This window comes from Canis lupus, chromosome 6 (assembly GCF_048164855.1).
Source record: "Canis lupus baileyi chromosome 6, mCanLup2.hap1, whole genome shotgun sequence".
NCBI classification, from domain to species: domain Eukaryota; kingdom Metazoa; phylum Chordata; class Mammalia; order Carnivora; family Canidae; genus Canis; species Canis lupus.
In genome coordinates, this window is record NC_132843.1 from 5,488,315 (window position 1) to 5,515,119 (window position 26,805).

Sequence of the window (26,805 nt, forward strand, 5' to 3'; positions counted from 1 at the left end):
GCCATTAGAAATGACAAATACCCACCATTTGCTTCGACGTGGATGGAACTGGAGGGTATTGTGCTGAGTGAAGTAAGTCAATTGGAGAAGGACAAACATTATATGGTCTCATTCATTTGGGGAATATAAAAAATAGTGAAAGGGAATAAAGGGGAAAGGAGAAAAAATGAGTGGGAAATATCAGAAAGGGAGACAGAGCATGAGAGACTCCTAACTCTGGGAAACGAACTAGGGGTGGTAGAAAGGGAGGTGGGCGGGGGGTGGGGGTGACTGGGTGATGGGCACTGAGGGGAGCACTTGATGGGATGAGCACTGGGTGTTATTCTATATGTTGACAAATTGAACACCAATAAAAAATAAATTTATAAATAAATAAATAAATAAATAAATAAATAAATAAAACCTTTAAAGACGAAAAAAAAAAAAAAAAAAGACCACACAGTAAATGTTTTAGGCTATGTGGGCCAACAGGTAAATTTGAGAATATATGTAGGTACTTACATAAAATGTAAGAACCATTCTTCGCTTGTAGGCCATTAAGAAAAACAAAGGCAGGCCAGATTTGGTTGATGGACTGTCATTTGGAAGACCCCTAGTGTAGAAGGCAATTCTTAAAAATCAGATCTCTCTCTCTTTACTATAAAATTTCTCAATTTATCTTACTATTTAACAAAAATAGTAATTTAAATCAATTTATATTGGCGGGGGCTAATGATTATGCAAATTAACTAATAATAGCTATAACTTCTTAATTTTCTTATTTCAAACGTATTAAAAATAAACGATCATTCTAGCCAATAATTTCTATTTCTTACCTGGATTGCAATTTAACACGATGCTGGTGTGAGTTCATCACACTTCCTCAACCAAAGTGAGCTACAAAGTGGTAACTATTTCAGAAGAACATATAGAAGAGAGAAAAAAAATTGCAGCATTAGTATATAATCAAGCAGAAACTGAAATACGCAACTAGAAATGTAAATGCCACCAAATCCGGAGACCACGGACGCCTAGCAGATCCTCTGGGCAGCGGCTGACTGTGTGGTTTTCATTCAGCACTTCGAAGATTCCACAGGAAACTGGTAGTGTCCAGTGACAAATTCTGATGATGCCAACCTCAGCGCGGGGTGTGAAGTCTCAACTGCTGGAGCCAGTTCTTCAGCCACCTGTCACCACCACCTGTTAACAGCTGACCCACTCACGGGCTACTGTACACGAATTCTGACTTCATTCCTTAACATATCAAATGAAAAGTTAACGCATGCACAGAAGGAATCATAAGTGCTATGAAGAAACAACTAAAGTAGGATTTTGATCACAAGAACACAGCAGGAAATAATGGCAACAAACAAATCTACGTTGGCACATCAAACTGCAGCATGGTGTTAGATATTCCTGAGACCGCTCTGTGCCACCCCGGGAGTCACCACTGTAACCCAGAAGTCCTCTGGGTGGGACACAGGCAATGCACCATTCGTTTGGGGCACACACCTGTACATTTGTAGCACAGGTATTTTTGAAAAAGGGGAATGAATTGCATTTAAAAAGCAATAATGTGCATATTATAGTGTGGTTTTAAGAATTACTAGAATGTACGCCATATCCAGATTTCTCTACCAAGGCTTATTGTCAAGAAAATGTGATTTTTAGAATTTCCCTGTTCACCTTACTTAAAGGAGATTTAACAGTTGAAAGACTTGTTACTTTTTACTACTCTAAACATAAAATACCATTCTGTTTTCATGAAGTGGTGGAACTGATTAACTAGTAACTTTTCCATTGTTCATTCTAACATTGTCTAAATATGAACTAGCGATCTGTTCCTAATATCATCATCAATAAATTCACAGAGAAATTTGTGGTAAAAAAAAAAAAAATCTATTCCAAACAGGTGTGCACACAACCAGATGGATATACAATACCTGCTTGGGAACAGAGAAAAGCTAAAGCTAAATTGGGTCTTAAAAGTAATAATGTGGGACGCCTGGATGGCTCAGTCAGTTAAACGTCTTCCTTTGGCTCAGGTCATGATCTCAGGGTCCTGGGATCGAACCCCTTGTAGGGCTCTCTGCTCAGCAGTGAATCTGCTACTTCCTCTCCCTCAGTGCTCTCTCTTTCTCTCAAATCAATAAATGAAATCTTTACATAAATAAATCAAAGTAATAATGTTAATGAAATTACTTTACTCTCATTAGCATTCCAAAACCATAAATTCAAAGACAATTATATATTAACTCTCTTACAATAAAAAACTTAAGTTTTTGCTTTTTAAGTTACTGTTATTTTTAAGCCCATATTCAAGCTTTGCTCTCCCCTTGGCCAGAGTTTCCATTTGACAATTGGTAGATAGGGCAGCCATTTACATGTTAACCTGGGGAGGGAGGGAAGATAGATATCGAAGCTAGAATTTAGTAACTTCAATCATTAAATCAGAAAGTTATTCAACGTCTGAGTGAAGGACCAGATAAAAATAAACAGGTAACACCTTACACAATTATAAGGCATTATAAAAAATTAATACCTGCGACCAATTAAGTCACACAGATGAAAGTTAATAATTAAATTAAAGATATTATTCTATAATATCTTTTAATCAAAGATTAAAGGGTTCACCCACATGATTATTATAATTATCCCATTATTTTATAATGGAAAAAACAAACTTTATATCAAGGAGGGGCAAGGAGTATTATATTTATCCTTAGAATCAAAACAAACATTTCCTTAATTTGGTAATTAAAATTTGAATTTAAAACATAATAGTTTGATTTTGTTTCAAATGTGGATTTTCAACTTGGGTTTTCCATGATGGGAAAAGCCTCAAGACATGAGACCACATTGCCACCTGGTGGTAGGATCGAATTTTGCAACAATTCATTTTGAGAGTTCCTAGCCTTTGATTTACTATTTAAAAAGTGAAAAGTATGTGTTTTAGGTGGTTATTGTTTAACTTCAAGAAAAATGAAAGAGTCTGAGGGACAGGATTTTGGAGGTACCAAATTAAAACAAAATGTACTTTGAATGACAAATTTTTTTAGAAAAGCCATTAGCCCAATTCTATGGAATGTAGGCCCACCCCCACGGACAATCTAGAACCCCATGTGAGTTCACCTCAGTGACTGAAGATGCGGGGAGACACATCAGAACTTCCAAGAACCCTCCTTTGTTTACCTTGAAATTCCATAGTGCCATTTCACCAAAATAAAATCAGTCAGGCAAAATCAGTCAGGAGATTAAGGACTCAAATGTATTACCTAGTTTTAGAAAGCATAAAAGAGGTTCCAACCATAGGTGTTACTTGAATCTAACAAATGCTTGTGCTTCCCTTTTCAAACACATCACAACAGTTAAAATATTGTGGTTGAGACACTAAGGAGAATTCCCTAAGAAAAAGTGATGTAGCTCAATAGTCAACATTACATGGATGGAGAAGGCCAAGCTACCCCTTCCGTGTGATGGTGGAAGAGAAGACGCACATTCTCTGAAGTATCCTGGAAGGTCTACTGTGAAGGTCATTCTTGGGGGTTAGACAGTGATATCTCTTCCTCAGGAAGCTTTATGATCAACCCTAAAAGAACTCAATAAGATGATTCTGATTCTTATTTGAAATTAATACCATTTACAGATAACTCTAAGTGTTGTATAAATCTGACCCAATTATCAAATTAAGGACACACAAATCTTCATAATAGGATTAAGGAGTCAAGCACCAGGCACCACAAGGCTTTCCCTGGGGCTTTCCCCCACCCTCAATATGTACAAGGACACCAAGAGGTGGTTTCACTAGCACCTGGTCCCCTCGATTTCACCCGTTGACAACTCCTGGGACAGCGAGATACACATAGAACCCTCCCCTCCGGCTCTTCCCTGAAAGCCAATCCCTGCTTGCTAGTCTCAGCACCTGGGCTCAGCTCAGCTCCATTGCTCTTCCCAAGCAGCCTGAGATTCACCAGTGTCTCCTCGGAGGACAAAGGAAGAAGTTTGAGAGTTTCTCTCAGGACAACTGTCAGCTCTTCACAATCTGCTCTTCAAATCAACACCCGAGCAGCCATTTTAATCTATGAACTGGTGGCTGAATTGAGAGGTTTTCACCTGAGCCACACACCCCTTTGACAGGGAGTCCTGCTCTCCTCATGTTCCATGTTCCCACCATTGCTTGAGACAGAACACACACGTCCCCTCAGGCTGGAAAGACCCCCCCCTCCCCCGCCCCGAGGCCTGCCCTACCAGTATATTTCCTTGGTGGGAAGAAACCAAGTTCCACAAGAGCACAAGCCAATCCCCCATCATCCTGGCTGCCCCTGCCTCCCTGTTCTTGGATCAGGGACTGAAGTGCACAGGAAGTCCCCCTGCCCCAAGGCCTAAGGTTCACCTCGTTTCCAAATAACCACCTCCCAAAACATCTACTAATGGGCACACCAATACCTTTCCAGAAGAGTCTTGACCCAGTTCCTGGAGTCCTAACAATCATTAAGTGGTCAGCATGGGTTCACTTCCTAAAAACAAGGTTGTTTGGTTTATAGCCACAAACTCATCTTGAATGCAGTACTGAAAGGGCCCTAAATTAAAATGAAAGGGATGCCGAGCCACCTCAAGGCCTCTCTATATTTTCTAGAACCTTCCCTGGGGCTAGATAGTTCCCTATGAACCCAGAGATGGTTGGTGTTTGCTAGATAGGGATGGTGAGTGGAAGCAATAAAGAGTATTGTCTAAACATGATTTTAATCATGGGCAGTGGAACCAAATCTGAATGAGGAAGCCAAAAAAAAAAAAAAAAAAAAAAAAAAAAACAGAAACTGTTCTTAGTAAGAAAGTGGTCCATTCTGAGAAGAGTTGGGGTAAAAAATAACGGCCCTAGAGGATATTTCTGCAATTAAGATGAAAGGAGAGAAAGCCATGGTTGCAAAGTGGTGTATATACAGTCAAGATCCCCAAGGTATTTATGTCCTGGTGCTGACAACCTCCAAGGAAGACTGGAGAGTGGTGGCAGAGGGGTGAGGAGGACAGAGCCACTGGAAAGGGTAGGTCAGGAGCTAGAACCCTACCCCATGAAGTCACTGGAAGCAATGAGATCAGCTGGAGAGGAAGGCCAAGAGCGGGAGCTGCTATGTTACAGAAATGGGAAGCTACGAGCCATGAACAGAGAACAGCTCAGCAAGGAGGCAAGTAGCCATGGATGGAATACATTAGAAATGGTAGCCACTTTTGCAAGAGGAATTCAGAACAAGTGTGAAAATGCGGAAGGAAACCAGCCCCTCCTCCTGGCTCTGAAGTTTCTTCTGCATTTGATATCGAGGCTTCTGTAAGAGTATGGTGGCCAACAGCCATCCCTAGAGGAAGTCTGTTCATCAACACATGGCGAACTCTGAAACTCTGTGCTGAGGAGGAGGAGGAAGGTGAGGGATGGGGTCAGACTGAGGCAGGGTGGGGTTTTCTTTTAACTAAATTCCACAGTAAGAATGCATTTTACCCATTTCATGACTGGATTGTTTCTTTGCTGTTGAGTTTAATAAGTGCTTTATAGATCTTGGACACTAGCCCTTTATCTGTCATTTGCAAATATCTTCTCCCATTCTGTAGGTTGTCTCTTAGTTTTGTTGACTGTTTCTTTTGCTGTGCAGAAGCTCTTTATCTTGATGAAGTCCCAATAGTTCATTTTTGCTTTTGTTTCCCCTGCCTTCATAGCTGTATCTTGCAAGAAGTTACTGTGGCCGAGTTCAAAAAGGGTGTTGCCTGTGTTTTCCTCTAGGATTTTGATGGAATCTTGTCTCACATTTAGATCTTTCATCCATTTTGAGTTTATCTTTGTGTCTGGTGTAAGAGAGTGGTCTAGTTTCATTCTTCTGCATGTGGCTGTCCAATTTTCCCAGCACCATTTATTGAAGACACTGTCCTTTTTCCAGTGGATAGTCTTTCCTGCTTTGTCAAATATTAGTTGACCATAGAGTTGAGGGCCCATTTCTGGGTTCTCTATTCTGTTCCATTGATCTATGTGTCTGTTTTTGGGCCAGTATCACACTGTCTTGATGATCACAGCTTTGTAGTACAACCTGAAATCTGGCATTGTGATGCCTCTGGCTCTGGTTCTCTTTTTTAATATTCCCCTGGCTATTCGGGGTCTTTTCTGATTCCACACAAATCCAATCATGAAATGGGCAAAAGACATTAATAGAAATTTCACAGAGGAAGATAAAGACATGGCCAACAAACACATGAGAAAATGCTCTGCATTCCTTGCCATCAGGGAAATACAAATCAAAGCCATAATGAGATCCCACCTCACACCAGTGAGAATGGGGAAAATTAACAAGACAGGAAACAACAAATGTGGGAGAGGATGTGGAGAAAGGGGAACCCTTATTGCACTGTTGGTGGGAATGTGAACTGGTGCAGCCACTCTGGAAAACTGTGTGGAGGTTCCTCAGAGTTAAAACTAGACCTACCCCACGACCCAGCAATTGCACTGCTGGGGGATTTACCCCGAAGATACAGATGCAGTGAAACACCGGGACACTTGCACCCCGATGTTTATAGCAGCAATGTCCACAATAGCCAAACTGTGGAAGGAGCCTCGGTGTCCATCGAAAGATGAATGGATAAAGAAGATGGGTCTATATATACAATGGAATATTTCTCAGCCATTAGAAAGGACGAATACTCACCATTTGCTTCGAAGTGGATGGAACTGGAGGGTATTATGCTGAGTGAATAAATCAATCGGAGAAGGACAAACATTATATGGTCTCATTCATTTGGGGAATATAAAAAATAGTGAAAGGGAATAAGGGGGAAAGGAGAGAAAATGAGTGGGAAATATCAGTGAGGGTGACAAACCATGAGAGACTCCTAACTCTGGGAAACAAACAAGGGGTAGTGGAAGGAAGGTAGGCGGGGGGTTGGGGTGACTGGGTGACGGGCAATGAGGGGGGCACTTGACAGGATGAGCACTGGGTGTTATGCTATATGTAGGCAAATCGAACTCCAATTAAAAAAATTTAATTAAAAAATAATGCATTTTACACTGTTAACCTGTGTATATGCATGATGGCACCCTCCCACCAAGACTTACTGAGCACCTACACTATACCAGTCAGCTCTAGGCAGTGGGGACATAGCAGTGATCAAAACACAAAATCCCTGCTGTCACAGAATCTTCATCTTGGTGGAGGAACAGACAATAAACAGATCAAGTATGTGCCATATTCAGTGAGTGAGGGACACACAGGAACAGAGCATGGAAGGAAGCAGGGTGGTGGAGTTTTAGCCAGAGAAGCCCAGGAAGGTCTCAGGAGTGAAAGCCTGAGGGAAATGAGGGTGAGCCATGGGACGCAGAAGGAGAAGCATTGGTACAGAGGCTATAACAAGGTTGGCCTCCAAGCCTGGAATACGCCAGAGTGTTCCACAAATACACAAATACCAGCAAGACGGAGTGAAGGAAGGAGCAGTAAGTGAGTCTAGAGAGGCAAGGGCGAGTGGGGGAGATGCAGTCTTGTAGGATACTGTGAGGTCAGAATGAAACAGGAAGGGGCAGAATGTTGCTGAGACCTACCAGCAGTGATGGTCTAAATCCACATCAGTCTTTGAGATGCCAGTAGCATTGGTCATGACTTGAACCTTGAGTTGAACATGAGAAAGACCGAACTAATCTGAAAGGGATTGATTGAACCAGAAGAAACTGAGACCCATTTAAGAGGTGTGGTTTTGTTTTATTCCATTGGCTGTGTCACACTTCCCTCTGAACCACTAGGATGTGCCAATTGGCTTAGATCAAGATCTTCTACTTCTCCTCTGCTGGAGGTGGGGTTCACCCCCAAAGAACTTGGACTGAGAGAGGGGAAATGATGGTGCCTATGGTCAGAATAGTGGCCCCCCAAATATGCCAGCATTCTAATCCCTGGAACATCTGGATGTGTTACCTTCCACAAAGGGACTTTGCAGATGTGACTGGATGAAGGGACTTGAGATGAAGAAAGTATCCTGGGTTACTCAGGTGGCACTGTCATCACAGGGTCTTTAGGAGGGAGGCAGGAGGGTTGTAGCAAGAGTTGGAGGTGTGATGTGGATGCAGAAGTCAGCACAACATGGTTGCTGGCTAGGGGCCACCAGACCAGGCATGCAGGCTGCCTGGAAAAGGCAAGAGCTTCCACAATGAAGGCAAACCTACAACTGCTCAAACTTGGGAATCCAGGTAAGGAAATGATTTTAGATTTTTAAACTCCTCTAGGAAATCCCTGGATAGCTCAGAGGTTTAGTGCCTGCCTTTGGCCCAGGTTGTGATCCTGGAGACCCGGGATCGAGTCCCACATTGGGCTCCTTGCATGGAGCCTGCTTCTCCCTCTGCCAGTGTCCCTGCTTCTCTCTCTGTGTCTCTCATGAATAAATGAATAAAATCTTTTAAAAAATAATCTCCTCCAGAACTGTAATAAACTTGTAGTAACTACATGTGTGGTAATGTCTTACAGCAGCCCTAGCAAGGTATTAAGGTTCCCCCAGAAGGGAATCAGGGTTTCACTGCAAAAAAAGAAGAGGGAATGAAGTCTGGTTGCAAAAACAACTGACCTATCTTCATCCTTCCTGGTTCAGTTCTTCCTTTTGATAAGCACAGCTTGTTGCCCTTCCTCCATTCTCTCCACCTCACTATCCTAACCCACTAATGACTCAAGAGAGAGAAGGTAAGGCAAGTAGGAAATGGGTGATGTTTTGGTAGCTTGGTGAGGAAAAAAGTCATGACCATATAACCTCCCTATAATTCCATACAGCACATCAGGTGGATTGTCACCTGTATGAGGTTTGGTTCTGCTTACACATCTACTTCACCTGCTGGAATAAGAGTTTCCAGATTGTTGGGTTTCTCCTCTACAAAATCCATGGAATCAAATCCTTTCCCAAGATAAAAAGACATTGCTAAAGATCTAGATCACTTTAAGTGAGTAAGCAAAAAAGAGAAGACATAGATTGTTTTCAACATGTTTCCTCTACCTGTGCCAATGCACAGAAAGGAAGCTCCTCCAAAAATGAAGAGAGACAAAGGGAACATGCAGGTCCCAAGGTATCACAGTTCTATGCAAACACACTTGTAAAGTCACATAAAGGAAAACTTCAAATTTTATCACAAAGCCTGAGGGTCAACTGGTAAATTAGTGCCATTTTGGCACTTAAAAACTCCCAAGTATTTCCACAAATGTTCTAAGATTTTTCAAAATAAAATTAATCTGTTTTATCTGGTAATACTTCAATAGTGATAACTAGCTTCCAAATGAACAAGCTGTGGTTCACTTGTCAAAGATGAAGTCAGAGGACAATATATATTTCTCTGGACAGAGGGTGGGAACAGTTCAACTTTCTCTCCTAGAGGCTCTGCGACTATGTGACCCAAGAATGTGATCTATTATCTTCCAAACCTCTTCTGTAGAAATCAGATGTGCTTGCAGATCTTATAAAAACCAAACAGAGATCTCACAAATAAGGACATCTTCATAGTTAATGAGAATTAGAATCCTACTTGTATGAGCTGAACAATGCATATAGCATTTCAGCATTTTTGAGTCTTTATTTTCTTAACCTCTCAAAATGTATCATTGGGAGAATATAGATGAATAATCATGCCCAGCACCTACAGTGGTAATTATGAGCCAGTCACTTCCTTCAGGACTCTACATACATTAACTCATTAAATTCAAAGAACAACCTTATAAGGTAGATATCAATGCACTGTAAAAAAAAAAAAAATCCCCATTTTACAGCTGGGGAAACTGAGACACAACGTTGAAAGCTGCCCAGGGTGACAGGGCGACAGGGTGACAGGGCAAAGTCAGCTTTCAAACCCAGGCAGCTGATTCCAGGGCCCTAAGCCTACGCATCCTCTTCCTGTGCCTTCTGAGTGTACCTTTTTCACAATGAGGGGCAAAACCTCACAGGCCTTTGGTCATGATGCCCTGAGAAGGACATAAAACCATTTCTGTAGTGATGCAAAGAATCTGCAATCTGAACCTACTTGGGGAAAAAATGTCAAAGAAAATCCAATGACAAATTTACTCTATCTTAAAAGGTGAAGGCAAGGAAAGACTGTATTCTTCAGAAACATCAGTGTGATAAAAGGCCAAGACTAGGAACTGTTTCAGATTAGACCCCAGAGACATGACAACGAAATGCAACCTGGATCTAGTCCTGGAGGGGGAATGCTATAAATGACACTGGGTGGATGTGGACAATGGATTTGGAAAGAAGTATTCTATCAGCATTCAATGTACTCAAGTTAACAACTGTCCTAGGACTATGCAAGAGAAGAGCCTTATTCTTAGGGAATACACACTGAAAGGGTCAGGTAGGAGTAATATATGTATCCCATATGCCATCTGCAACTTAAGTCTTGAATAAGATTTGAAGAGAAAACATGGGTATATGCGCACGTTTTTTAATGTACATATATATATATACATGTATATACATGTAGGCTATACACCAAGAATGCACAGGGTGCACATACATGTATGTACACATATCAAATATGTATGTACTCATGTGCGGAGGGCAAATATTGAAAAAAATGAGGCAAAATGTTAATAATTGATGAATCTGCCTGAAGGGCATATTGGTGTTTTTTGTACTATCTAACAATTTCAACAATTGTTTCCAGATAAGAAGTGAATTCAATTAATTGCTCATTGATTTACAAAAGCATACATGTTGATTTTGGTACTATTAACATATATTTACACTAAACATATATATTTGATACTCACATATACATTTAAAAAGCTATTAAGAAGTTGTCTCTGGGGAGTAGGATCCTGACATTTTTCCTATGAATTTTTCTAGAATTTCCAAGCTTCCTTAATCAATTAATGTTACCTTCATATTTAGAAAAAGAAACCAAAAACCAAACGTGTATCACACCTACACCCATAGGCTGCTTACCTGCAAAAACAGCTTCCTTCTTTACATTTTTAAGTGGTTTTACATTTTTTAATTCAAAATCATCCATTACCATCAAGCAACTAGTAAAACTTTCAAATTCTTGCCCTTTTTGATATAGGATTAAAGGACAGAGTAAAAATGCAACTTCAATCTTTATAATGTACCAGAAACTATACTAGGTTCTTCAAAATGTCTTACAGTCCTCACCACAACTCTACAGGGTTACAAAAGGAATGTGAAAATCAGATGGCATCACTGGTTCCATCATTTTGTGAGGGACCACACATCCTATCAAGGACAGAGTGGAAATCCCAATCCAAGTCTGTCTATCCTCGGAAACCCATGCCGTTTCTCTTGCTGCCTCTCTATAGGTGCTCAATAGAAGGCTGTTGCATATATGTGGCCAAATAATGCCTTCAACTACAGAACTGGTTAAGAACTCCAAAAAGTAAAATTCCAAGCCAAATACCCACTATCTGAATATCTCGTTTTAATTTTTAACCCAAATATCAGTCCACTGCCCAATTTTCCACCTCACGTGTATGCAAACAGTAATTGCTAACATCTGCTGAGCTTTGTGCCACACTGCTCCAGGAGCTGCACCTCGTCAATCCCTTTCACACCGCGATGGAGGCATGGTTAGCATCCCTTAGCTACAGCTGAGGCACAAAAAAATAAAATGCCCAAGGTCCTAACTAGGAAAGTGACCAAGCCAAAATTATAACCTATGCAGCTTCACTCCAGACCCCATGCTCCTTAGCACTTTGATAGGGTTTCTTCCTAAGCTACTCATGCTTAATATTTGAAACCATGTTATATATACTCTTTACAAAGCTATCAATCTAGATTAACTGGTTGAAAGGCCAGCCATAAAGGTCTGAATTCTGAAAAATACCTTAATTTCTGGAACCTTATAAGCAGCCACACCTTACCCTCTAGGCACCAATGCAGTAATAAGCTGTAGGTATATTATTTAACCAAGATCTTCAGAAGTAGAAATGATTTATTTTATACTTCCAAAAGAGTGACTGAGACCAAAGTAAACTCTTTTTGATTGAATGCCATGAAGTCAATTTCACAGCATCATTCCCCTTTTTCAAAGGCAGTTTGGCATGGTGAGGGGCCCAAGTTTGGGAAACAGACTTGGCTTTACCACAAAAAGGACAAATTCATTTCTCCAAGTTCCTCACCATTAAAAAGTTTAAAAGGCTGTTCCAAGGAGATAGGGTAAATAAAATACCTGACACACACTAGGTACACCATATAGTTTTTATTGTTTCTCAAACTTTATGCTTCTGTTTCAACTGACCATGTTTTAGGCATTCTGGGCCAAATTACCTGTTAACTAGGTATAAATGTCGAAGTATTCTGAAAAGAGGATCCCCCTAGATCCTACTGTACAGCCACCCCAACTCCCACCAGTGTGTAGGGCAGGAAGTACTCAGTTATGTGATATCTAAACCAAGAATCCCCTATTAAGATGAATACAGACTGTGGAGGTCACTAGTAAGTGAAACAGTATGAAACAACAAGTGATGGAAACTGTAGGTAAACTTGGCTCCAGCAAATTATTGCATATGGTAACGCAAGTCCTGTGTTCCAAATCTTTTTGAAAAATAGGAATTCCAGATTTTTATGGGACATTTTCCTATTTTAAGAATGTGCATGAGAAACCACTTCCATACCAACACTCAGGGGCACGTATGCAGTCTACAAGCACACGTGGAAACCCATAAATAGAAAAGGTGCACAGTAAAGTGATCCCATGTGGGTACTTGAGCACCTCATACCTTCTCTCAGACTGGTTTTACTACTAAAATTATATGCGCAAATGTACATACATACACAGACAACAGGTGGCTGTTAGGGCTACATTTGTCTGACAAACTGTCCTCTGGCCAGCCTGCCTTTGTACCTCAGTCCTAGAACCACCACCAGGAAAGAAATGGTTTCAGGAAAAGTGATAAGGCCTTGGGTAGGTATTCCTGTCATAATTTCAACTGTAGCATCAGCAGCAACAGAAAACATCACTACAACAGATCCAAGCTGATAGAGCAGAGGAGAAAATGGTGTGTTAGTTCATGGAACACATATACACAAAGGATATACTACTTCAAGTGTGGGCACTTTCAAATGAGAAATTTTAGGTGAGGGCAGAGCTAGAAAAGTAATATTCTGAGTAAAAAACACTTAAATCACATTTTAAAACATGTAAAACACAATACATAACTGATTATTACATACCTGTGTAGTTTACTAATTTACTAATATTTACTAATTAGTAATTAGTATTTATATATTTACTAATATATATTGAAATAATATTATATTTACTAATATTATACATACAAGAATGATACACACAAACTTCAGGCTAGTGGTGTGACAAAGGAAAATGTGTTCAGGGAACGATGTAAAAAGATTTCAGTTAATATTTTTGATGGCTTGCTCCTTAAAAGAAACCAAGAGATCTAAGTAACAAAACCTGGGGAAACTTCGTACTAAAAATAAAACAAATGGGGAAAGATAACACCAATCCACAGCCACTACTGTGCCTCCCATCACACACTACTGAGCTAGGGAATACATTAAGCAAACAAAGTCTCATTATCTACTGGCATCTGCAATATACCTTTCTGGAGTTAAGAGATCTAGTATTGGATGGAAAGGATTATTTACATATTTAAGTAAGTGTTGGAAACATTTACACCATTTACTACCTCAACTTAAATGCAAATGTTACTTGTTCTCAATAACAGAAGCCACACCCTCTTATCACATCACTACGCATTTTGATGAACACAAATTTTTAGCACTTTAAGCATATATTCCAATATACTTATCTCCCTGAAATTCCCATTGCACCCACGACTTATTTTACAAAGGAACCACTTTACCCAATTAATGTTGAAATTCTTATTAAGACATGTTCTCATTGCAGTGTAAAATCTTGCTAAGAAATCAGTTTCTTAAAACATGTATAATAAAATTCCCCAATTAACAAATTCCATGGGAATCTCAAAGTTCAAGAGCATTTTTATTTTTTCCTTGGGGAGATAATTCACTTACTTGATACATTAAACTCTTAAAAAGAAAATCTAAAAGTTTTATGTATTTAAGTAATCCCTACACCCCATGTGGGGCTTGAACTCATGACCCCATTACCAAGAGTTGGATGCTCTTCCAACTGAGCCAGCCAGACGCCCCTAAATGAAAACCTTAATTTTATTTCAATATTGTAAAAATTTGCTTAGTAGCAAAATAAAAAAAAAGCATCCAAATTGTTTGCAACAGAACTTTCCTTTCTGACTCCTAACTCTGGGAAACAAACTAGGGGTGGTGGAAGGGGAGGTGGGTGGGGCGTGGGGGTGACTGGGTGGTGGGCACTGAGGTGGGCACTTGACGAGATGAGCACTGGGTGTTACTCTGTATGTTGACAAATTGAACACCAATAAAAAATAAATTTATTTTAAAAAAAAACTTTCCTTTCTCACAAGTTTATCTTTGTTGAATTTCTCAACTATTTCCCTAAATTTAATTCAAAGTAGCATGATACACACTCTCATATTTATCTACATATTATACATATAAGGGTATACTTACGATTAAATTAGCACACAAAAGCCCGCCCCCCCAAAACTATATTAACACCTTAGATAACTTCTAATAAACCTGTATCTCCTGAAACAAGCAATGTACTAAAATAAGGAATTCTTCTTTCTCAGGTATTGTAAAATAGATTTCAGTCACTTGCAATTTCAACTCTCCACACTTTTTTAGAACCTAGGTTGTCAATGACTTCCCACCCTCAAAAAAATTTGGATATTTCCTCAATGGCCTTAAATATCTGTCTTACATGGACAGCCTTTGTTTCCTGTAAAAGAGCATCAAGAATTTACACAACGATTTTTCAAAATTCATACACTGAAATAATGGTTAGTTTTTCGTTTTTTAAGTAACGGTTAAACCTTAAAGGACCATATAGAAGAGTGAACTCATAAACTGTTCTCCAGCCTTGCTTACAGAAACATTTCTATAAATCCTATAGCCTCCTTTAATACATTAATAGACTGTTTAGTAATGTTTCTATTGATTTTGTTCAGGAATTGAGATTGTTAATGGGCAGCAGTTTGTTTCCCTACACTTCTTTGGGAGGTAAAGGCAAGAAAGAAGTCTGAATATTTAAGATCAAATATTTTCACAAAGAAACAGAAGTACAGCCTTTAGAAAGGGATCAAAGGCATCATGTAATTAATTAACACATGAATTTTCTGTGGAGACAATACTGGACTTGGACCAGGGTAGAAGTCATTCCCTCTCCTTCTAAATCACAATGGTTAAAAGTATGGGTTCCAGGACCAGAGCATCAGGATGGAACTCCTGGCCTGTCACAGCTGTGTAAACCACTGTGTAAACCTGTCTGTCCCAGCACATAATGAAGAACAGTACCCACTTCACAGGCTCTGAGCGAGGACATAAATACCTGGCACATACTCTCCAAGTACCTTGAAAACCAGCTCATACTTTGAGACACAGATGACAGGCAGAATCAATTCCTCAGCTGGGTAAAGATAATCACATGGGGTACCAGCAAAGTGGCCACTAAAACTCCCATAAAATTTCTCACATCATCTCTGCAGATAGCTCACATTTATTTACAAAGCATTTGCTGGCACTTTACAATCCTAACTCTTACAAAGATAGCTCTTGTATTGAGAAATATCTAAAGATGACTCCTGCAACTTTTTAAGAGAAGGGGAGTGGGAGGGGCAGAGGGAGAGAATCTTAAGCAGGCTTCATGTCCAGCGCTGGATCTTACAACCCTGAGGCTATGACCTGAACCCAATCAAGAGTTGGACAGTTAAGCAACTGAGCCTGCAGACACCCCTGCAATTTATTTAAGATTGATACACAAAGAATCCTGAAAATACAATTTCCCTATATTTTAAAGACTTAAGTCTTAAACATATTTGCATCTGACTTTAGCATTTAAAAGCCTATGAAACAGCTGTCTGGCTCAGATTAAAATGATGGAGCTTAACACAAATGACCATGCCAGGTCTCCACTCCAGACCAATTAAGTCAGTTATCTCTGGAGGTACTTGTTCAAGCATCAGGATCTTTAAGCTCTTTACATGAGTTAATATACTACTGCAATTAAACACTAATGCTAAAAACAGAATAGTTATCTTAATAGTTCCCTGCACCCTCTTTCAAGATGGGGGTTATATACCTCTTACACTATTGGTGGGAATGCAAACTGCTACAGCCACTCTGGAGGTTCTTCAAAGTTAAAAACAGAACAAAGCTACAACCCAGCAACTGGAGTAGGTATTTGCCCAAAGAATACAAAAATACAGATTCAAAGGAGTACATGTACCCAGATGTTTATAGCATTATCAACAATAGCCCAAACTATGGAAAGAGCCCAAATGTCCAGCGACTGATGAAGACTTGGTGTGTGTGTGTGTACATACATCATATACATATAAGATTACTCAGCCATCAAGAACGAAATCTTGCATTTGCAATGATGTCAATGGAGCTAAAGTGTATTGTGTTAAGCAAAGTAAGAGAAAGAAAAATACTATGATTTCACTCATGTGGAATTTAAGAAATAAAAGAGGTGAACATATGGGAAGGGAGGAAAAGGAAAAAAAGGAAAGGGAGGCAAACTCTAAGAGACTCTCAATGATAGCAAACAGGGTTGATGGAGGGAGGGAGGTGAGGAATGAGCTAAATGGGTGATGGGCATTAAAGGGTACTTGTTATGATGAGTCCTGGGTGCTGTGTCTATGTAAGTGATGAATCACTAATTCTTCTACTGAATATTATCCTATATGTTAACTAGAATCTAAATAAAAATTTGAAAATAAAAAAAGGATGGGTGCTATAAAAAGGAACAACTGGAAAACAAGAAACAGAGTTCTAAAACAAAAGAAATGAGGTAATCAGGAGGATGTGCCTAATTAGCAGGGGAACTACCTGACCAATCAAGCTGTTAAACGTAAAGCATTCATAACCTTATGGTCAAGAAAGGGACTGTAAACATAAAGCAATTTTGTAACCACTTCTACTTGGTTTTTGAAATACCAGAGAAAAGATTAAGTGAAAACACAGGATACAAAATTATATGTACAATTATGCTTAAAAAGCATTAATATTATAAGGAAATAAATCAAATGTCATACATACTGATGCCGCTGGATGGCATGATTTGGCATTACTTTTTATCTTTTTATTTTTATAATTTGCTTTCCAAATTCCCTGAAATGAACATATTATTTCTACAATCAGAAATTCTAAGAAGATGAAATTTCCTTTCCTTTAAGGATGAATGTTCAAACTTCCTCACAGCAATGCCCATCAGGCTGAGAACTGCCAAGAGGCCACTGTTCCTGCACTGAACTCTCCAGAATCATGGCTTCTAACAACACTCTGCCATCAAATGTGGAACTCAAAACCCAGCTGTGCGCATTTCGCACTAAAAAGTACTCTACCTCTAGGTCACTAAGCAAAAAACTACCTTGCCATCAGAACTCAGGTCCTGGTAAGTGACTGATTATTTCTATTTAACATAAACATACAAACCATCATAATTTACTGAAATTAAATTCCTTTTTGTTTCTTGGAAAGGAAAATGACACTTCACCACATTTTTAAACAGTTTTATTCACATGATAGTCTGATTTCCTTTGAAAGCTAGAAAATAAAGATCATTTATTTACCTTCTTATTTTGTTTTTCCATACGGTAAACATTGATCTTTCCCTAACTCTCATAAAGGTGAACTTTTAAAAATCTATGCACATACCAAAATCACTGAATAGGAATGTGCAAAGCTGTAGGAAAACTATCACTTGAAAAGTGGCAGATCACAATTTGGGGATATACCCTATTAAGAATTTTTTTTATCTTACCGATGATAAATCTAGTTTTCGAAGTGGTGTATTTTGAATGATTAAAAACCAAAAAGAATCCCCACAGCAGAGAATCTCAATTTTAGAAGAAATTCTGAGCGAAGATATTTGAAGAAGAAAGTAAAAATAGTTTTTCTTTGACCAGAACTTTTCAATTTGATACATATTTTTTTCCAAGTGTCACTTCTTTTTCTTTTTGTAAAGGTAACAAACCACACACTCAGAATACAATTCTTAAATGTGTTTCTTGTAAATACAAGAATGGGCAAAGTTAAGGTACATTAGTTATAGAAAGAATGAAATAAGGTACTGCATTTAGTGTCACATGTGAACTTAAGGCCTTAGTTACTTGTGATTTCAGTATTAGCAACAGTATATTTCCCTCATGCTTGCATACACAAGTAAGCAGGCAGACAAAGTAAAAATTTCTAAACATGTAAGGAATGAAGACAAACAATTTAATCTATATATTATCAATTAATACAGTTGGACTCTTTCAAAGTAACCGTTGGTAGTAAAATAATCTGATCACATTTGATACAGCAATTAAAAGAATAGAAAGTAGGTCTCCTATACAATCAGAGCATCTCCCAACACGTAAAGCAGTTAAAAAGCCCATGTATACTTTATTTTGCAGATACTGCCCAGACTACAATCTACCCCAAAACCAACATTTGCATAATGCATTTTATAAAATGCCTATCTAAAAATACATTGTATTTCATAATATTTATTACCAATATGGGGTGGGGAGGGAGATTTCTAACCTAAATACTAAAACCAAACATACATGAGACTATTCAACAGCAGCCTGCAATACAATCTTAGGATATGAAATTTCACATACATTTATTAAATAGCATCTTATGCTCATAATTTCAGTCATTTCAAATTAGGTCAAATTTTTTTTCTACAAAGTTTTCAGAAAAGACACTAAAGCTAGAGTCAGGAGAGCAGATATATTAGTTCCAGCTCTGCCTCTACCTACCTGTGAGACACAAGTTCCCTTAGTTCTTGGAAAGGCCTCAGATTCCCCAACTATAAAACAAAGGGGCTGAATTAAATGAGTTCTAAGGAGCATTCCCATAAAACGGGATTTTGCTAAATTTTTGAGAACTAAAAATTTTTTTTTAACTGTAGCTATGAAAGATCAAGCTTGATACTTATCACCAATAGTGCTGATTATATAGAGAGCTTTAAGCCAAGGAATTACTGATTCTTCATTTATGGGACAAAATGCAAGACATTTTTTCAGCATGCTTTCCCAGTTATCAGAAAGGGAGGGAAATTTTACAATGACTGTAAAACGTTGGAACAACAGTGGAAACATTACCTGTAGTAGCATGCTAGTAATGGATAGGCATTACTTGTTTGTTTTTAGTAACTTTTGCACACAAGCAAGAGGTTTTATAAGATACCATAGAGCACAATGACACAATACATTTGACCTGACAAAATCAAAACATACTCAAAATGAAAAGGCAACCAAAATACTTTAGGGAATATTTCACTCAATTATAATGTATACAGAGACCTGGGCCTAACATACTTCACTGCACCACATCAAGTCTCAAGGACTAGTTTCCCTTTCAGAAAGAAGTGCATCTTTTACAAAACTAACACCTATTTTCAGGAATCAAGAGTCACTTTTATTAGACTGCACTCACTAGAAAAACTGAATAAATTGTCTCTGGTTCCAAACTTTTCTATGCTAGTACAAGTAAAATAAATGAAGACACAAGATTAACTGCAAGAAAGGATCAGACCTAAAATTCATATTTATACTGAAAATGTGTTTCACATTAACAGGTAGATTTGCAAAGGATAAAGTCATTTTCCAAAAAGAAAATTCCCAAGGCTTGCTTAGTAATTCCAAATTTCCATTATAGAAATTTACTTTGAATGTCAGACTGGACAGGAAAAACACCTACTTTTAACTATTATTATGAGATGTTTTAAAATAGAGGAGTTATTAGGCTGGTTAAAAAGCACTGGACTAGAAGCAAGGAGAATTAGTCTTGAGAAGTTACTAGAAGAACCTGTTAAGAATGGGTAAAACAAATGAAACAGAGCATACAAGGCATACATATAAACAGACTAAAATTATAGTCTCTTTATTCTCATGGGATTTCTTTATATAATCTTGAAGACAAACTGTGATCTTCCAAATTACCAAAAGTAGCCTGAAATGTTATCAATCCCTTTCCTTAATAGAATGAGGACTTTTAACTACAAATACTGTAATATCTGAAAGGGTTTCAATGCAAGATAAAATTATGCATCATAAATTTCAAATTACCATGGACTTTGTGTATCCCCGCCTAATGACACGACACACAAACAAGCTATCGAGCAAGATCTGTTAACAGTTTTATTTTTTTTTTATGTTAAATACCATGGTACCATGGGACAGGATTGTAAGGATGAAAAACTCAGTCAACAACTGCCTCACAAGGGATAAGAAAAATTCTGCCATGATATTAGCAAAGGTAAAGGAGAAAATTTACACTGTAAGAGGCACCATTTCCCCACAGAATACCTCTTGGCATTTCCTGAATGAGTGGGATTATTAGCAATCTAAATAAATCATATTTCAAGAGGTAACAGCAACAGATAAAATTTAAAGGGATTATTAAAATAACATTTACAAGACTCTGAACAATTCTTGAACTCTTATTAAAACCACAAAGAAAGAACAATTCTTTATTTATGAATTTCATAAAGGACTGAATGTGCAACTGACATCTGCTAGTGATGATCTGGTAATATACAATTTGTCCAGGAGCCGAACAGTTTGTTTTATTGTGTTTTCTAACCGTAAGAGATCATTAAAGGCAAAGCCTATATGACGCTGTACACAAAAAAAAAAAAAAAAAAAGTCACCGTGGGCCATACTACCAATGAAATGGTAGGTAAACAAATCTTTTTCTGGTCAAGAGAAAAAAAAAATAGCACTCTGCATGCTTTACTCTACAAGATGAACTTCCCTAGAAAGAACCCGATGAAAATGGCTGCAATTACGACAAGAAGGGAAGGAAGAGGACTGGCGACATTATCTCTGAAGGATGCAGCTGAGGTTGATCCAGGTTTATCCGAATGTGCTACCTTTCTGAGCCTTAAGCCTTCATCCTGAAAAAAATATATGCACAAAGAGGTTTTAAAAACAAATACGCATACAGTAAAACTGCCAAGCTACAGATCTATAGCCAGAAAGCAGATTAGTGTGCATGTGGCTGAGATGGGATCAAGGATTAACTGCTAACCAGCATTAAGACAACCTTCTAGGGTGATGGAAACATCCTAACACTGGAGTCTTGTAATGGTGGCATAACTCTGTAAATTTGCTAAAAATAACTGAATCGTACACTCACAGTGGGCATCTTAATGGAATATAAATGATTCCTCAATAATGTCGATTTTAAAAACTAGAGCTGAAAATTTACTCCTAAAAAATTGAAAAGCAGGTATAACTATATATATATGTTTATATATATATATATGTTTATGTATATATATATGTTTATACAACAGGAAAAAAAACTCCACTAAAATATGTTAATAAAAGTGCATGCACTTTTTCCATGGTGGCCCGCAGTATTTTTATACTGGTTACCAAAGACCACCACGAACAAAGCTGTGGTCTAACAGGTTTGACACACTGCAGCCAGGGCACCCACACAGCAGAGGCACTGGGAGTAGCTGGCCAAAGGAAAAGACAGGCATTTTATAGGATTTGCAGGAAGGGGGAATTTCAGGATAAAATTTAAATAGCAAGTGTTTCGTTAAGCTCAAAGCAGAAGGTATATGTGTAGAAGGGTCAGCACTGAGTCTTGATCGCAAAGGAAACACCAAAATCCTGCTTCCTCGGAAACGACAAACTACAGCAGCTATGGAATGTTATATACAGAACTCACCTACCCCCCTACCCCCCCCTACTGGAGGCATGCCCCTAGACTGGAAAGGATGGCTGGGCTTCTGTGTGTCAAAGTGACTCAGATCCTCTAGATAAGAAGGGCTGCTTGGTTCTTACTGGTATGATTCCACACAGCAAAGTTTTGGACAGTATGATTTTAGGGAACAAGGTTTCTCAGTAAGAAAGCAGTAATCACTCAAAATAGGAAGTTGTTAAGACACTTTACCAGCCACTGTGTGACCCTGGGAAAAATACGGATACCTGTTACCTAGGCAACTGGCTTTATCTGTGTCCATCATCCCAACCAGATGAATGACAGGGCAGACTGCTACTTCCTTACTTAGTGCAAGCTCATTTTTATTTTCTCACTTTGATTCCTCTAACATGCTCCGTAACACCAAATGAAAAAGTCCACCTCAGGTCATACTGTTTTATTTGCAATTACTACATTCTCTGAGGGTTTGTAGGGTTTTTTAGTCTTTGTTCATTAGTCCTACATGAAGAGAACACAGATTCTCAATCCCTTCAAGAACTTTAAAAAACCGGGATCCCTGGGTGGCTCAGCGGTTTAACGCCTGCCTTTGACCCAGGGCGTGATCCTGGAGTCCCAGGATCGAGTCCCACATCAGGCTCCCTGCATGGAGCCTGCTTCTCCCTCTGCCTGTGTCTCTGCCTCTCTCTCTCTCTGTCTGTGTCTCTCATGAATAAATAAAATAAAAAATTAAAAAAAAAAAAAAAAGAACTTTAAAAAACCCTCCTAGTGATTCTGATTTACTAGGTCTGGGGAGGACCTGGTATTTTTTAAAAGCTCACTAGGAGACTGAGATGCACAGCCTGGCTTAAGAACCACAGGACTAGAGGAATAAAAAGAACATATTATGATGGGCCTTATGTATGAAATGTTATTAAAGGGCCTGAAACGGATTCTATAAGCCAGTGATCTTCAAGGTTCTTTTATCTTTTAAACAGCAGAACACTTTTGCAAATAACATCTCCTACAAACAGCCAATGAAGGGGAGAGACCAGCATCCAAATCTCACCTTCCTCCCTGTGCACTCTTCCCACCCCTGCCCTACTTATGTCATTCCTACCATTTCCACTTCTACTCTCCTCTTTGCCAAGAGACAAACTGGCTTTTTGAACAAAAAAAGTACGGAGCATGCTAAGGAGCACACCTTTCATCAAAGAACAGAACTATGCCATGGAAGTCATGACAGATAAAGTAAGAGTAACAACAACATCCTTAAAAATCTATGATGTGTGGATAGGTGTGAAATGAAACTAGTTTTTCCACTATCCTAAGAGGCGCTGGGGGCCCCTGAGGAGTACTGTGAAACAGAAAGAGACAATTATTTCAGCACAGATCAATCCAAGATACTGTGCCTCTGATTCACAGTATATACAGTTCCTATATACATTAACAGATGAAAGAATCAAATGTAAATTAAGTCACTTAATTTAGCTTATTTACTTATGTACATTTTTATATCATCTACTTTGATACAAAAAGTTCCAAAACCTAAAATGGCAATTTAAAGGTATTCACATCTTGAAATAAGGTACTTGTCAAAGGCAAATTATTAATACACTCTGCATATATTCAAATTAGTTCTCATTCACCCGTTCATCCATTTATTCATTCGAATATATGAATGACTACTATATGCATGTGCTATGAATGCAAAGATGAATGAACACAGGTCCTTGCTCCCAAAGAGCTAGCGCCCACTGGAGGGAGAAAAACCTTTAACAAACAGGTACAGTGAGATGACGAAGGTTTCATGGAAACAAAGGAGATAGCATTCCAAAACCATACTTCTTTGCTTCTGGGAGGAGAGATTCCTAGAAAAAGTTATACTGAAAAGATGACAAGAACCAAGTACCAAAAGAGAACCATGCATGCGTGAATGTGCTTTTAAGGGTAGGAATGTGATTTCAGGGTGATCCAATCAGAAGAAGGAATTCAAGCTAAAGTAAAAAAGAGATCACTGACAGAGAGGCATCTTCAGGGTACTGTAGTCCAACACTGTCCAATATAAATATAAGCTTCAAATGTGAGCCACCTACATACTTTTAAATTTCTAATAGCACATTAAGACGGTAAAAAGAAAATAATAAAATTAATTTTAATAATAAAACTCAATCCAATATAACCAAAATATTACTTCAGTATGTAACAATACAAAAAAAAAGATTTTTTTTTTGGTACTAAGTCTAAGAAATCAATGAGTTATCATACTCACAACACATCTCACTTCAAACTAACCACATTGCAAGTGCTCAACAGCCACATACATCCCTACTATATACGGGACAGCACCATTTCAAGCAATTCATATGACCAGGGCATCAAATGTGAAGGATGTTACAAACAAGAGAGGAAGCCAGCAATGCCACAGGCCAGATCACAAATAACTAGGGCACCTACTAGGAAAGGAACTTGCAAGCAATGAGAAGCCTTGGTAAAACTATGAAAAGAGGCAAGAGTGGGGAGCAAAGGCTAAGACATAATCAAATTGGGGAAAAAGAGAAAGAACTGACCAAGGATAAATTTAAAAACTGATGGATAACGTGGCCTAATAATATTCACATATCCTAAGCTTTCATTTAAATTAACTTATTTTCAAAAACAACTTACTCTCAGATGTCGGTTTTCTTCTGATAGTTTCATCATTTCTCCCTGAAGTCTTTTACATTCTTCCATGAGTTTCCTTGTTTCAGTATCGTTGAGTGAAACACTATGTGGTTTTGGCATGGGTCCATCTTGCTTAGAGGCATTCAGTGGAACAGTTTTGCTAGGTTCCAGATCATTCTGTATTATAAAGATAGTGACACTTTTTTAACTGACCAAAACTCCTTACAGATTTTTAACAAATGCAAATTGAAACTCCATACCTTTTCCAAAAAAAAAAAAATCACTTAAATGGAAATTTTTAAGGTTGTGATTTAGTTAATCAGAATTTTTTAAAATACCAAAGGTTACAGTCATTCATGAACAATTTTAGGACTAAATGAATAAAGGTCAGCAGTAACAGAAGTCAAAATAAGCAGCCCACTCCCTCCTCTACTCCCAAAACCCTTCACACTTACCTCCACCACAGCACTTATCATATATCATAATAACGTATTTTTGATGTTCTTTCCTATAATACTTCAAAGACTGGGAGAGCAAGAGTCATTTCTTTTTGTATTTACCCCTAAACCCAGCACTTTGGCCAAGAGTAGTTATTCAATGTAAGTATGCTGAATGACTGACGCCAACCAAAATCCAAATATGAAGGTCATTTTCGGTACTCTGATTCTGCAATTCAAATGAGATTCTGAAGGGTAGGGGTGATATTATCATAATAATTCCAATGAAATAAGGAGACCACCTAAGAAAAACACTTAAAGAAAACCTAACTTCTATTAGTGGGAAAAAATAACAAGGATATAAACACAGAAGGGAAGATAATGAACACAAACTATATCATGGTTTAAAAAAAAGAGAAGGGAGTTAATCCCATGCTCTTAAACTCAAACATAAATTAATTCTTTCAAATTATTACTGACACTGTACACTTTAATTAATGAAATTCAATATGGAATCATAGTAGTACTTAAGACACGTTTAAAACTATAAGCTCTAAAACTGTGATTCTTACCAACACTCATCCAATATAGACAAATATCTAGAGCAGTGTCTAAGTGTCCCAGGGCCTGTGGTCTAAAGTTCTTCAATATCCTTTACCCTAATGTCATCTATACTATCACATACACCATTACAGTTTAGTGCAACAAGTCATCTTTTTAACTAAAATTTTACTTGCTAGAAATCTAATGTCAGATGTTTTTTAAAAGTGCCTTATTCAGATATAACTTCTAACAAAAACATTTCCAAAATCAACTTTATGAAATTCCACAATACTCAATAATAAGATTGAATTATAGATTGATTACACATCTACCACACCATCCCAAGTCCCAAATTTATATTAAGTTTGTATTAGTTCAAGGGGCAAACTATTATTTCTTATGAAGGGAATGTGATTTGATCACTATGCCTAAACTCATGTAAAACCATATGTTAATATGCCTACACTCATGGAAAACCAATAATGTTATAGTAAGGTTCTAATGTACACTATGTATTTGACTGTTAACATGCAGATTTTTCCATTTTTCTTCAGAAGCTTCTCAGCTGTGAATGAAGGGTTTTTAAGAAACCTACTTCCGATTTCATCCTCTTTTACAATACAAAAAGAGTTTCCCCCTCTTGCTAGCTTTCTTCTTCTTCACCTTATCTTCCCCTGTCCCGACCAAGTCCATCTCTATTAGTAAAAATCTATTCCAGATATATATTGCTCTCCACCAATAATATTTCTTAATCCTCCTCTTAACAGTAATTAAAATTCATTTCAAAATGATTTTTCAAGTGTGCTCCAATTCTAACCTAGAAGAAGTCCAAATTGAGAAAAAAAAAGCAGCTCACTGCCTTCCTCTATAAAGATGAAAGCAACAGTCAACAATTTGGCAACTAAGGAATCTTCAGGTTCTGATTAAGAATTGGGAAAAAGGGCAGCCCCAGTGGCACAGCGGTTTAGTGCCGCCTGCAGCCCAGGGTGTGATCCTGGAGACCCTGGATCGAGTCCCATGTCAGGCTCTCTGCGTGGAGCCTGCTTCTCCCTCTGCTTGTGTCTCTGCCTCTCTCACTCTCTCTGTCTCTGCATGAATATGCAGATGAATAAAAAAAAAAAAAAAAAGAATTGGGAAAAAAATATACAAGAGAGTTGACTAAAAAATTAAGAAGAGATACATGAAGCCAACAAGTGAAGAGAAAAAAATTAAAGTGAGGAATCATCAAACTCTTCACAACTGGGTTTTTATTTTTAAATTAATTCTTGAAATTCCAGAAAATCTATAATTATGAGAGGGAGGGAGAGGAAACTACTAATCTCATCAATGCAACCCAACTATTATTTATGTATTATCTTTCAGTATTTTCTCCTATACACATTTTATAAAACCAGCATACACTGTAACACTTTTATCTTTATTTATATGTACATCTTTTCAT

General features: G+C 38.1%; 1 protein-coding gene and 2 long non-coding RNA genes across 20 annotated transcripts in view; 1 reads left to right on the plus strand and 2 right to left on the minus strand.

Moving 5' to 3' along the window:
• Window positions 1–8,229, minus strand: part of LOC140634942 (uncharacterized) — a 30,158-nt gene extending 21,929 nt beyond the window's left edge. The window contains exons 1-6 of one of the 14 annotated variants that reach the window (XR_012032265.1): window positions 7,418–8,221; window positions 6,663–6,700; window positions 4,426–4,496; window positions 3,902–3,959; window positions 816–3,568; window positions 502–592 (exon numbers count right to left, since the gene is read on the minus strand). This is a non-coding gene — a long non-coding RNA (uncharacterized lncRNA). Of the gene's footprint in view, window positions 1–501; window positions 593–815; window positions 4,497–6,662 lie in introns of all 14 variants that reach the window. The other 13 variants (XR_012032260.1, XR_012032268.1, XR_012032264.1 and 10 more) reach the window with 13 other exon arrangements.
• LOC140634943 (uncharacterized) overlaps window positions 7,516–26,805 on the plus strand; it is a 46,317-nt gene continuing 27,027 nt past the window's right edge. The window contains exons 1-2 of the long non-coding RNA XR_012032273.1: window positions 7,516–7,693; window positions 17,250–17,467. This is a non-coding gene — a long non-coding RNA (uncharacterized lncRNA). The remainder of the gene's footprint in view (window positions 7,694–17,249; window positions 17,468–26,805) is intronic.
• Window positions 20,183–26,805, minus strand: part of VAPA (VAMP associated protein A) — a 45,185-nt gene continuing 38,562 nt past the window's right edge. For all 5 annotated transcript variants that reach the window (XM_072828703.1, XM_072828705.1, XM_072828702.1 and 2 more), the window contains 2 exons: window positions 24,388–24,561; window positions 20,183–20,965 (listed from right to left, as the gene is read on the minus strand). In XM_072828703.1, the coding sequence (XP_072684804.1) occupies window positions 20,807–20,965; window positions 24,388–24,561 (333 nt within the window). In that variant the 3' untranslated portion in view covers window positions 20,183–20,806. The remainder of the gene's footprint in view (window positions 20,966–24,387; window positions 24,562–26,805) is intronic.